This window comes from Rissa tridactyla, chromosome 2, assembly GCF_028500815.1.
Source record: "Rissa tridactyla isolate bRisTri1 chromosome 2, bRisTri1.patW.cur.20221130, whole genome shotgun sequence".
NCBI lineage: Eukaryota > Metazoa > Chordata > Aves > Charadriiformes > Laridae > Rissa > Rissa tridactyla.
Window position 1 is genome coordinate 158151943 of NC_071467.1, and position 13853 is coordinate 158165795.

At 36.7% G+C, this 13853-nt stretch overlaps 1 protein-coding gene across 10 annotated transcripts in view; it reads left to right on the forward strand.

The window, feature by feature from the left end:
• Window positions 1–13853, forward strand: part of LMBR1 (limb development membrane protein 1) — a 73189-nt gene that overhangs the window by 31808 nt on the left and 27528 nt on the right. The window contains exon 6 of one of the 10 annotated variants that reach the window (XM_054189572.1): window positions 5118–5147. The exons of the other annotated variants lie outside the window; for them this stretch is intronic. Coding sequence (XP_054045547.1) covers window positions 5118–5147 — 30 coding nt within the window. The remainder of the gene's footprint in view (window positions 1–5117; window positions 5148–13853) is intronic. 10 annotated transcript variants of the gene reach the window in all.

The following is a 13853-nucleotide window of genomic DNA, read 5'->3' on the forward strand; positions in this document are numbered from 1 at the left end:
TTTGGTTTTTTTTAAATTGTCCTGTTTTGTCATTCATCACATCAGACTAATGGGCCAGAGAGATAAGAAGTCATTCAAAAGCTATTACTGTTAACTGACAAAATCAGATTTTAGTGATCTCAATTTAAAATAACATTTCATACGTTTGGCAAAACTTGCAGCATTTAAGACAGGAGTGATCTACTGTAAATGTGAAGACATTCAATAAGGAGGTTTGGCACAGGATATGTAATCTTTCAGTTGTGATTTGGATGCAAGGAGTAGGGAAAGCAGTTGATTCTAGATACCCAGCTCAGCTCAAAATTTGGATAAATAGACTGTTCCAGTGGAAGCTTTTATGCAGGTCATCTTGAATTTGTTATAGAATTACCTTCCTTCCAATGAATAAATAGTTCACGTGAGATTGAGGTGTGCCTAGTCAAGATGTCTGTTCAAAGATGTTCATGTAAAAGTTACATGTTGGATTTTAATAGAAGTTCTGAAAAGGATTGATTGAGATTCATATCTGAAATTGAATGGATTTTTTAATTTTCAGTACATTTCTTTGTTCATCTTATATTGTGACAGTAATGTTAGTCATTATCATACATAGGCCTAACCCCCAAAGTTTTTAGCCATCTGTTTGAGTGTTTATCATAGATTGTGTTATAAAAGTTGATTTTATGTATTCACTGTAATGTGAACTTTTTGCAAGCTATGATATTCCATATAGCTCATAGGTTACTATTACAAACTTGGTGTAACTTTGCTTTTCGTGTTCTTGTAAGGAAGCATTGCCCCCTTAACTGTTTAAGTTTCATGAATCAGAATGGATTCGATTATCCATTTTCCAATTTACTATGGCTTCTTTTCTTGGTTGCTAGTATACTTTCTAAAAGGCACATGGCCCCTCTTATAGACTCTCTTCGATTCCCCAGGGCAACAGTTTAAAACAACCAAGGACTTGCATATTGTGCAGAGGAGAGAAATACGGAAATTAGACACTCACCATGGACGGATGCAGTGTTGTACTGAAAAATCAAACTGATTCTCTGCCTCGTTTTTAATTAAAACCACTATGTTAAATCAAAAAGGACGTTTTGGGCCTAAGGGGGTTGACCATGCCCTTTTAAAGAGCTTAAGTGCTCTTCCTTGCCATAGTTTATTTCCATTTAATGTCAGTTGCAGACTTCGGTTATCAGGAAAATAATTACAAAAACAATAGTGGAAGTGTATAATATATGTATATCTCTGTGTACATATGTGTACATGCTGTGTGTGTATTTATGCAGACATGTATTTTCATGCACATGTGTGAATTAAGTATTTCAAGACTGTTGAAGCAGTTGGAGGTCATTGTGGTAGATTACACCTCACTGGTGCTAGTAACTGAGCTATTGGAATACCTGAAGTAACTTTAATCTCCTGCATCAATATTAAAAACTTTCATATCTTTCTGTATTCTTCTTGTCTTCCTGTGTAGAGTCTATGCATGAAGTTTTATTTTTGTTTAGATACTTTTCCAGTTCTTTGTCACTGGCCTTCTCAAATTGTGTAGTACAGTTATGAAACAAAGGTGTCAACCATGTTTCTTAATGTCAGAATTAACCCCATTCTTTATCATTCTCTCCAAAAAAGGAAAATTGTGGTATTTGCAGTTGAGCGTCTGTAGTTCACAGTGCTGATGTTTCCATGTGTGGTAACAGACTGTGCAGAAAAGTGCATGTGTGCTGCTGTGTGGAGGCAGGCATTTCTGAGGAGATAATTGCTGTATCTTTGACCTTTAAAATATGCTTTCTCTTGATGTAACTTCAACTGAAATTTGTATTTGTTTGAAGTTGACAAAGATAAAGACGTTTAGGAGTAATTTCCTTGTAAGAAAATACAAATAGTGCAATTTACTGCCGTGAGAAACTGGAATAACTAGGTATTGCATAATCATGAGTGTAGAGTTTTAAAAAGGCTTTATGAAGTATTTTACCTTAATACTGATCTTTGAACTTGAAGTCATGGCATAAAGTTTAACATGAGCGACAGCAACATCCTGACCAATTATCCAAATTATCCAGACATCCCAAAATGTTCAAGAACACAACACACAGAGTCTGTGGATTAAGAGGTTAACTCCTGGAACATCAAAAGAAGTGCATGATAATAAAAACAAATAGTACAAAAATTTGAGGTAACTTCCTTGCTTAATTAATTAGGTAGACCAGGTGGAAGCGAAGAGGCCAGAGCTGGTGCTCAGAATGTCTATAAAGCTGAGCAACATGACAGCACAATGGAGGAGGAACAAAGATTTTTTTAATATACTTCTATCCTGTGTCACAGTTTGAAATTGTCCTGGTTTATGTCCCTTTTGGCAAACTTACATAAAAGTGACCCTGTACTGTATTTTATGACCAGATGACTTTTTTCCCAGTGGCTAATTTGTATCAGACCCCCATCTTAAAGAGACACAGAAATGAGTAGGAAGTCCAAGCCGGTTTGTCTCAATGAGCTTTCATTGCATGCTTTCATTATTTTTGCTCGTTTTTGCCACTGATCATCCATAAATTGTTGGAAATGAGTGATTAAGGAAGTGCTGCTTAGTGTTAGTGGCACATGCACATTCTTGGTATGTTTTTTGTGGGTGAGAGGAAATCGCGTACTGCACAAACAAAAAGGAAAACTCCTGCTGGGAACCTTTCAAGGAAATTTAACTTGCATAATGTTTTGATCTTGGTGTTTATTACAGAAAATAAGAGTAATATTTCACCAGCTATTGTTATGTGTCAGCTAGTCTCTCCATCTGCTTGCCTTTCCTTGATATCTCTTCCCAAATTCTCATGGAGTTTATTTTAATAAAAACACCACTTTAAAAAGTACCAGTTTTTTCATACACTTAAGGCAGGTGAAGACGGGCCAGTGTTCAGAACAGTTTATTGCCTGGTGCTCGCTACTGTATAAAGATTTGGCTGTCAGGACTGCAAATTCCTGCCTGTGTTAGCAGTTGCAGCTTAACCCGTGCAAGGAAAATGTGGTGTGTGGGTTCCCTTTCAAAGAGTGAAATACAGTGGTTTCTGCTGTTAAAGGCAGATTTCTTCCCTTGCCCTCTCTCTCCCATGGGAGCATGGCTTTAACAAATGTGTTTCACAAAGAAAATTACTTATTTGGGGAGGGAATGAAACACTGAAGCTCTGCGAAAATACAGTTACTAACATTTTTTTGAAACTGCTTTTTTTGCTGTAAAGATAAGCTTTAAGTTAACTTGCTGAACAGTCGCAGTGCGTACAGCTTCCGACTCCTCAATATTTGATGTGATTCACTCTGTATTTATCAATAGTAATGACTTCTCCTAGTCATGTTACTGTGTAATAAGACTGAACTAGGCTTAAGTTTCTAATGGGTTGTGTTGCAGTGCATTGTGTTTGCAAACTCTAGGTAACTAAACGTAGTAATAAGCATGAGTGAAAAATAAACCTGCTGCTTTTTCCTTCCTTGGTGGGTACAGAAATTCTAATTTCTGTATTTTTCCACCTAGAAAAGCTGTACTCCCCAGTTTTGCTGTGTATACCAGCAGAACTCTGGTACAACTATAAGTGTAAAGCACTGTAAAATACATTTTCGGTATGTGATAAAGCCAGTCTAGTAAGTATGTTCAAAGTTAGTTTTGAAATATTTCCTTTTAGAAAATTTTTTGCTAGTCTCAAGCAGTATTCCATGGAAAGCAATTGTTCTTATAATACAGAATTATTGTGGCTTGGAAAGTGGCTTTGGGAATCCTTTCCAATATGAGATTATCTCTAATTAAAACCAGTCAGTTTTCTAAATTTGTCTTGATTTTTCTGGAAAAGTGATTTGGAGAGTACAAGACACTCGAACCTTGTTTGGAAACAGCATTTGAGTTGGTGTTTTATGCTTGCATGTATGTCTGACTGCGATACCCACAGGCCACTGTGTGTAATGGCTCACCAAGTAGTCTCAAGGTACCCAGTTAACAGTGTATGTTTATTTGGCATTTAAGCTCATATTTATTTGTCTATAAAATCATTCAACATGAGCTGAGACTTTAGTGCTCTGATCTCCATGAAATGTTTACTAGTATGTAGCTGAATTATCGTGCACTGTATTACAACCCATTTATTCATTCCATTAGTAATACCAGAGACAAAAGTTATTTAATCAGTCACATCAAAGGCAGCTGTTTGGTTTTGTATTTTTGACATAAGCTAACATCTTAAGTTCAAATATGAAATACAGTTCTTTAAACTGGAGTGATTTAAAATGACACCATTTAAAATTTATTGGACTCTTTTTGTTGTTGTTCAGGAGCAGATACTGATTATTCTGGGATTTGGATTTGGCAAGTGGTTTGATCAGGGTTTTTTCTCCTCCCTATTAAAATAAAAGCATGCTTACCTGGTAGTTATACAAATCCATAACAATCTGTAAAATGTAAGGTGGATAGTTAAAGACTATATTTAGTGGTAGATCTTTCATTAAGAATGGTGCATCTTGGCTCTTCCTATGCTTCCTGCTTCCGCTGACGTCCGTGTGTACGACCATTCGTACGTAGGTAAATGTAGAGTGTGTTTATAACTTGTAATGTAGAGGACAGACACATCTAATATTAAATTTGAGAAGAGCTTTATTTATAAAAAATGGCAGGAAGTGGAAGATGAGAAGGTTTAGCATACTTGTTAGCATGTCACATTGACAAGTGTCTACACTAAACTCTGAAAACATGTTAAAATTATAGCTTTACGCTACCAGGTTCTTTATTTGCAGTTCTGCAGAGGGGAAAAAAAATAAATCTTACCTTACAGGTATATTTCAGCAAAATAGTCTGAAAAGAGTTATGTGAGTGTATGGCCTGCTTTTGAGGACCTGTGATTGGAATATGTGGAATATGTAACTATACTGTAGATTAGCATGAGATGAAAATACCTTTATCTGTAAAAGTATTGCAGGGATGTCTGGTTTTCTGTCCTTTCACAATGACTCTAAGACAAAGTTAAGGTAAAGACTGTAAGAACCTGAAAACTACTACAGTTAGGTGAAAAAGAGGTCGGGAATGTTGGTTGTATTTGTTTTTGTATTACAAAGCCTAGTCTTCAGCATGCATAACTGGTTTTTTTTTTGGTGTCTGTATTCAGACATTTAGGAACAAAGGCTGTGCAGGACAGGTAAGTAATGCGTGTGTATTCTTTGGGCCATGTCACGTTTTATTGAGAGCAAGATAAAAAGAAATCCAAGAATTGGTGGCTAGGAAAGAGAAACTTGTGACTGTTGAGGAATAATGGCTTAAAGTGAATTTGTTTTGTAGATATATAAAACATTTTATAAGGTTTTATAAGATGTCTTGCTTAAGTCAGTTGGGGACGTTATCTGTCCTTTTTATTTTACCATAAAGAGATCTGTGGTTTGTTGAATATATGTAACAGTTCTGTATCTGGGGACAGCTGAGGGGGAAATAAGTGGATGTTGGTTGTTGCACACATTGGATCAAGATGTGATGAGATGTGATCTGTGCTCCGTTTCATTGAAGTAGTTAAATGTCAGTTGGTTGCTTTCATAAATTAGAATGTACCTCTTTTAAAGAGGCCTCGGCGTAAGTTACAAAAACGTAGGCTAACAGGAGATAAGCTAATGCTAGAGTTTATTCGGCATAGCTTTTCTGCACTACCTGCCTCACTGCGACTTCATTAGCTGAGCAGTGATTCAGCCTTTCTGCAGGAGTTTATGGGCTTGAGATTATAATTACTTTTTTGACTAACTCTTTAATGTAGATAGAAAAGCAAAATGTGTCAGGTTGGTCTCTCTTCTTGCAACATTTCTGTGTATTTGAGCTATGGAAATTAGTAGAGTAACAAGATGAAACAGGGATTGTTAGTAATATTGGGGTAAAAATACTGTGCAAATAAAATCCCAAACACCCGTAGTGTTATTTCAAAATATGGTTCTCTGACCGTTACTTTTCTAGCATACCGTGAGAAACTGGATGAGATGACATGCACTATGAGTAGGTAGTCATCAGTAAAACTAATTAGTTTTAGAAGCTAGCACTGGAGCATTAGTTATTCCACCTCATCTGAGCCAGGAACGAAGTGCGTTGCTGAACTCTTGTGCTTTCCCCACTCCTACATCGTTCTGAACTTGTACATTTTTGCTGAATTTAGCATGCTTAGTTTTGTGGAATTTCCAGAGTTCTTTGCTAAAAACTTTTAACATGTAGCTGAAAGCCTGCAAATGGAATAAGGCGTGAATATTTTTCTCTGCTGCTCTCTTAGTGATTAAATCGAGTGTGTTTTGGGGTTGTTTTTTTTGTTACAGTTTTTATTTGTTATTAGGATAACTTATGGAGTACTGCATGAGTAAAAATAGACATGCTAAGTATTTCTACTACTGGTAAAGCGTACAGATGGTACAGTTACCAATACTAAGCTTGAATCTTTTCATTTTATGATTGATGTAAACTGAAGCACTGGGTTTTCAAATACTTTTTTTTTTTTTCCCTGAGATGCTTTTTTTAGGCAGAAATGAGTAGTTTTCAAATTTTGTTTGGATAGAGCATTCTTAATGCCCTCTATAGACCCTTCTGTTTGTGGCAGACGATATCTAAAAATCCTGAAATGTATTTCTTCATTTTTTATTATTGCCAGTTTATCATATAAGTCATAAAACTATTTAATTTAAACTAGAAAATTTTGCCATCCTTTGGGAAGGGGTTATTCACACATGCAGTATCCCTGAAATGGCTGTGATTGAGGGGATCCAGAAGCCCCCTCTCCTAGTCACAGGAAAAAGGCAGATGCCTCTAAGAATTGGGCATGTCTGAGTTAGAGCTTCAAGAAGGCAATATGAACACGTTTCCATCTCAGTATTTGCGTTCCGTTTATTAAATGGTAAAAAACATTAAATTAATCTGCTGCTGTTTTTATTTGAGCATGGTGATTTTTTTTATAAAAATGGCTGGTTTGTGCATGAGGAATATTTTATTAAGATTTGAATACTGGAATATTTGCACATTAGTCTGTGTTCTCATTTGAGTCTTCATTGACACCAAGAAGTGACCTTTCAGAACAAACAAAAACATTGTATCTATTTTAAGTCTTTTTATGCACTTTTGTTACTTCATACAAAAATGAAAAAAGACTTTACAGATTTAATAGAAATGTCATTTTAATTCACAGAGATGAAAATTGCCGTATAATTTCATATTGATAGTGGCAAGTTTTAATGTAAATATCTTAATCATATAAAGGTATGAAACAATTTTCTAATTGGCTTCCTTTTATTAAATGAGGCTTTACTAGGTAAACACAACTTCTGATTCCCTCTCTAAAAACAATGTTTTTTTTTATTATTACTGATAACCAGCAGTAGTAAGAATTTGTAAGGCAGCCAACAACTTTATTTACAAAGGAGGAGAGGAAGAAGGACCAGTGAGTTTGTCTCCCATCCCTGACCATCTTATTTTTTTTATTTTTGAAATTTTTTTTTTTTGGTGTAGCTTTTTGAAGGATTTCCCAGCTTATTAAAAGGAGCTTCCAGCAGTTTGGTGCTCTGGCCAATTCCTAGATGTGTGCCTTCTTTCTGATCTTGTTTACCCTTGCAGATGGTTAGTAATAGACATTGACACCAAAAAAACTTCAGGTTTATCTTTATTTTAGAACTTTAATAGTGACCTGTGTATTTCTACGTGTCATTTGCTTTTGGGAACTGTCTTGGTGGTTTCTTTCTGCTAGAAACACAATGGCAAATTCCAAGTTTTTCTTTATACTTTTGCATTACTTAATCCTCTGCTAAGCTACAAAGAAGTTGGAAAATATCTATTTATCTTCCTATCGCTCCAGTCTAGCAGGAAAGATTCTTTCTGATCCAAAAGTAAATGATTAGAGGGAGACTCATAGTGTCAGAAATCCCGCAGCTCCCATGTTGTTGTTGCAGGTGGCTTTGGAAAGTCTGGGAAACTTGGTAGGTGGAGGGAGTGGAGCATCTAGGAGCTAATTAGTGAGGGCTGGGCTAGGAAATGGAACAACAGAGCAAACTTGGGGGGGGGGAAGGGGTAGCATTGGGACAGTCATCACTTTACTTGGTGTGTGCTTTTGTTTCTTACTTCCCTTCCCCCCAAAAAGGTTTGGGTTGTATGCTTTTACTACACTGTAAATAGATCCGCATACATCCTTTTTAATGAGAGCTTAGACATAATCCTGGTGGTTTGGGTTTTTTTGTTTGTTTGGGTTTTTTTCCCCAGTAGTTCCTTTCTGCAAAGGAGGTTAGGGCAGGCTGCAGCAGGGTAGTCACATACATCTGACGGCTGCAGGCTGTACTTACTTTATTGCAGCTAGTAGGTGTTTGCATTTTCTCTGATATTCTGTCTAGCTTTTCCTCGTTTTAAGAAATTGGTATGTCTTCTGTTACGAAATTTGGAAGGAATGTTTCTCTAATACACTATTTCTATGTTAAATATGCCGGAATGATACCTAGATGTAGAAGAGTGAAGTGTATGCTCTTTCCTTAAGCAATTTGAATCCATGTATTTGAAACAATGCCTTAACTGCTAGGCAAAAAGTGAATCTCACATTATCGTTTTCACTGGAGTCCATCTTGTATTGGATAATTAAATAGATACTAGGGAAAAAAGGAGAAAGAAATGTGTTTTATCTCAGTCTCAAGGATGCAAGTCTGCAAAGAGCCTGTCTTGGTTCTTAGGTTATTTCAGTGAGTTATTTGTATGCAGTGATGTCAATAGGAAAGTTTGATGGATATGGACCCCAAAATACACTGTAACACTGTGGTTTGGATACTGTTCTGGGACATTGGAGAAGGGGGCCTAAGTTTTCTTTGGCAGAGGAGTCACTCCAGTGGGTGTGCTGCATCCTGGATAGATGTCCTTTTCACCAGTCTACTAAATAAAGGCATCTTTTTTTTGACCTCTCGTTGAGGTCAAAAATTGGTCCTTCATTTCCAACTTGGCAGGCATAATTCTTATGCATATTGCTACATGTCTTTAGCCAATACCCAAAGAATTAATCATGTTTTTTTTCCTTCAAGTTCCTTTAACTTTCATTTTGTTTTTCTCACGTTCATTTTAATCTTAAAATCCCCATAGGCTCGAAGGATTCTGTGAGGGAAGAGGTGGTGTGGGACAAGACACAGTCAGCACTGGTTACAGTTTGAAGTCTTTGGTTCTTGCGTGGAGACTTTTTTTCTGATTGCTTGACTCGTATGCCTGAATATATTATTTCTTGATTAAAACTTTTTAGTTTGCTCTGTGAGGGTTCTGAGTCATTGGCTTCTGCATTTTTAAAATGAACTGAGTTTTCCTAAAAGTACAGCTTCTGTTTTTGACTTGGTAATTTGTTGTAATCTCCTAAGGTAATGATTCCTTTACTAAATATCAGTGTGCTAAATGTAGTATGTGTTTCCATGCTACCTGATGGAAAATGGGTCTCCTTTACATAAAAAAAATAAATACTTCTGCATTGCCTTGAATAGGTCAGAACAAAGATTGCTCCAAGTATGGTTTTTAACCACAGAAATGGTTAGAATGCTTGAAGATGATCTCTTCACTAATGCTCACAAATTGAGAAGGTTGGGGGGGGTATCACATGCTAAAAATGTAAATGATGTTAATACATAAAATACATAACATCCCCAACCTCATACCTGCTGTAATTCTCATGGGTTTTTTAGTGCCTCCATTTGTTTTTCCTGGATGTTAGCTCACGTGTTTGTTGCAGTCAGCCTCTTGCTGAGCAAACCTTAAGGTTACTAAGACTCCTTTTTGTCACATGAAAACAATGGGCTTCATGTGTGCTTTAAATGTGCCATGATTGCAGAAATGTTTCCCAGGCTTTCCCTGTGGGTCAGGGCATAGTGTAAAAAGTAATGTTTACCTACCTTGCAAGAGGTCAAGATGTCCAAGCAGAACTGTGTTCAAATATTCAACACCATAGAAACTTTGTTAGAACTCTCTGGTTTTGTGTGTAACATTGTAATTTTTACTTCATTGATAATAACTCTTTTGATTATTTTTTTTCTCCACAACTTGCAACCAAATTAAAATGTAGAATTAACTAGAATTAACAAAAGTCATACTGTGTGTTGTACGTTAGTGATGTAGTTCCAAAAATGTCCATCTGGTAGGAACTAATAATTTGTTTATCAGAATAACTATAACCAGGTAATGTTCCAAGAAAGAAACATTTTTTTCTTGAGGTAGGGGTGGGGCTGTACAAACCTCAAGATCCTTAGAATGTGTTTGTTGGACAGCTTTCACTTGTAGAGAGCTTCAAATGCTCTATTTGTTCATCTTTTATTTTTGTGGGTTTTTTTTCCCCCTCCCCTCGTTAGTGCACAGGGAAGATGACAGATATTACTGTACTTCTGGCAAGTTCCAGGCTGCTGGGGTTGATGTATTAAACGTCTTCTCTTTAAGAAAATATTTCACTTGGTTAAGCACTCACATTAAAAAACTAGGTGGATTTTGAAAATGTGAGTAAAAAGTGTAGGTGAGCTGTTGTACCTAAACTGTGAAACTTTGATGTTTATAAAAAAGAAAAAAAGGAGGGGGTTAAAGTGTATAATGTGCCAGTCTTTTTTTCCCGATTTTCTTGATAAACAGTTTAATTGTAACTTCTATCAGATTATAATAACTAGCTTCCAAAAGTTTTTGTTGACCATATTTTATTTTTTTAATCCTCCACATGAGACTCGTTTTATGTGTCAAGTTGCCCTCTATGATGCCAAGCTTCCGCTTCCGTGACAATAGGGAACCACGCAGGTAATTCACTTTCAGAAGTCCATTTTGCCTTATGGATTATCTGAAACTCACTTGAGGAGACTGCAAGCTGTTGGATGTGTTTTTGTTTTCCCGCTTAGCAGTTACCAAAGACCATTTTTCGTGTCTGTAGTGCTGGAAGCAATGACAGTTCATGTTTTGGTCTAGATACATACCTTCATGGAAAAAGCCTTTAAAATTGAGCTACTAAAACTAAAATCACTGTCTAGCAAGAGACGCGCCACCTTCCTTCATGTTGCGGTTCATGCTTCCCAAAGGAGGGCACTAATTGAGTCTATCCTGGGAACAACATTCCTCTTATATTTGGACCTACAGAGAAACATATGTGTGAATTGAAGACCAAAGATCAGGTGGTTCTTCTCAACACTTCTACCTTTCTTTTAGCTCACATTATTGCTGTCCCTTTCCCTTTTGCTCTTTCTGTTTCACATCCAGTTCATCTCTCTCTCCTCCTTGGTGTTTGATAGCCTTCCCTCTTCTCTCCATATCCCTTGGGAGCAGGAGCAGCACCTACAGAAGTGAGAATGCTTTCTGAGCCCCTTTTCTATAATAAAAAAATGTGTTCATGTCATGCTTGTTTTTGGAGATCTTCAGGGAGTGTCTGAAGGAATAAGCATTGTCTACATTGCTTCGTTTATTTCCTTTAAGGACTATGTGTCCTGGTTACAGATTCAGATTTTTCTAATCTTCCTGACTGGCAAATAATCTTTCGAATCCTAGGTTTTATTCTAGACAAGCTTTTTTTGAAAGCAATATTTTTTTTTCTAGGTCCTCCTACATCCCTTATTTCTTTCCCACTCTTTTCTCCTTGTGCACACAAATGTAAGCTGAAGTCACAGCAATATTCTTAGTGTATAGCAGTGAAAGTAAGAAAACCCAACCACCTTAACTTGTATTTCTATTCCCCATTTAATTTTATAGCTTCAAGCTCAATTACATTTTGTGCAGTTTGTGATTTTCTTTTTGATATCTGGTATTTGTAGCACTGTAAAAATTATTTTTTTTTTTTTAAATCTTGGTGTGGGTTGTTGGTTTGTTGTTTTTTTGTTACCTCTTCAGCTTAACCAGTATCCCAGCAGTAACTGACCAAGAGAAAGTAAGGGATTTGACCTCATTAAAATTAATGTGCTAACAGAAGTACTGCAGGGGCCAGCTTGCCTTACTGAAAAGAGAGCAAGTGTGTTGCCTGAGCTCACTCTTCTCGTTTAGAATTGTCTTATCACCATATTTTAAAACAACACAATTTAGCCTGAGGTGGAAGGGAACATTTAAAATTATTTCTAAAGACTGTGGTTGTGTTCGTCTTGTAAGTCTACAGCATGGGAGAGTTATTTAAGGCTGTGTAGTTAATGCTGTACTGAAACCTGAGTTTGATGTTTTAATTGATAGTGGTGCCAAGGTACCACTTATACCACCAAGGTACTCCTTATACCCTCCTTAATAGGCTGTGCAGACATTTTATAATTTGTTTCAGTCTGCATCTTATGTTTGAATTCTTCTTTAAATACTAGAACATAGGGTAGATGTGAACCAGTCTTTTTCCCTCACTGTGTCAATACCCTGGAGGTATCCTTCTGGTGTTCACTGTGCGATTCCTGCTTGGTTTGGAGATAAGGAAATTCCTCCTCCCTTAAAACAGATTTAACTGCAAGTGGAATTGCATTAAAATAATTCATACGAAGTGAATTAACTTTGGTATCTTCATTCTGTTCGTAATGAAGGACACCTCAAGAATGAAGTAGTACGTGTGTTACCAAATGTGGGTTTGAAAGTTGAGATCTAGAACAACTTTCTGAAAAACCTGATGCAAGCTGGTTGGTTGTATAGCGCTTGCTTTCCTTGTTTTCCGCCTGTCAGAACCATTAGGAAAAGAAGACTAGGTGAAGACTTGGACAACTTAGTTTTCCTTCTCAAATACAATACAGAAAACTAAGAATACAAAGCATTTTCCCGTTCTTCTTTCTTATAATCAGTTTAGTTTCTGTAGGAATGTTAAGCAGTGATCCCAGGAGCTCAGGAGCTGTTTTCTCCTGATTAAACAGTCAAACTGGAAACCTCTGATGTAAAAGGTGACTGTTCCCTGCTCCTTCCCTTGCCTGCCCCTGTATGTGTACATACGTGTGTGAGTGCACACACGCTGAACTTGCTGGGTAGGTCACCTCCTTCATTCGTGTGGCAACAGTTTCCTTTGGTTCCATCTGCACACTGACAATGAGGAATCGAAGCACTCTTCCAATTGATTCCATCGCAGTCACTTTTTTGACACTAAGGTTTAGTGCTGTATTACTATTTTTTTTCCTTGCTTACTTAGAATGCTAATCTGGAGTAGTCCTACATACCTACACTACATGTTTTTTCATAGTGTACTCATTTGTTAATTCTGTACTCGAGACAGATACGATGGTGTAGACTGAAGATGAACAATAAACGTACTTTTACAAGCTGATTTGAAATCTCCATTTTTTTAGATGGGATTGTCACTGTTTTTGAAGGTGGCAGACTCTAATGCTCCTTTTCACACAAAAAAATGTGAGGAATAAATGGTTTCAAAAAGTGCAACAAGTATTATGTGAAATAGAAGTGGCAGTATCTTCTGTGCCATGAAGATATGCCGTGACATTTGGTTCATCTAAGAAATCTGAGTAATATAATGGAGCTGTGGGAGAGAAGGGAAATGACTCAAAGAAGAAATGTTAAGCCAAAACCAAAATGTCAGCGAAGAAGTTTTTGCTCAGAAAAAAGAATTAAAAATCCAGCGTTGAATTTCAATGGTTATTTGCATAGCTCTGCTTTCATTGAAATAAAATGAAACGTCAGGAGTGTAGATTTTTGCCCAGCTCTTAAATTAGTGATGTTACTAATGATAATGTTCAAGTGCTAAATTTTTCACCTAAACAAACAAAATTACCTTCAGCAAAAATAAGTAGTAAGGGTGCCTAGGGCTCACCTCTCACTTCTTTTCTGTGATTCTCCAGAATTTTTCTGTGTGCCTGTGGGGGGAAATTGTGTACCTTTCATTCCTTACAAGTAGCAGCTAATAGGTGCGCTAATGTAAGTAAGTACGAACTAATGGGCCTGGAACATT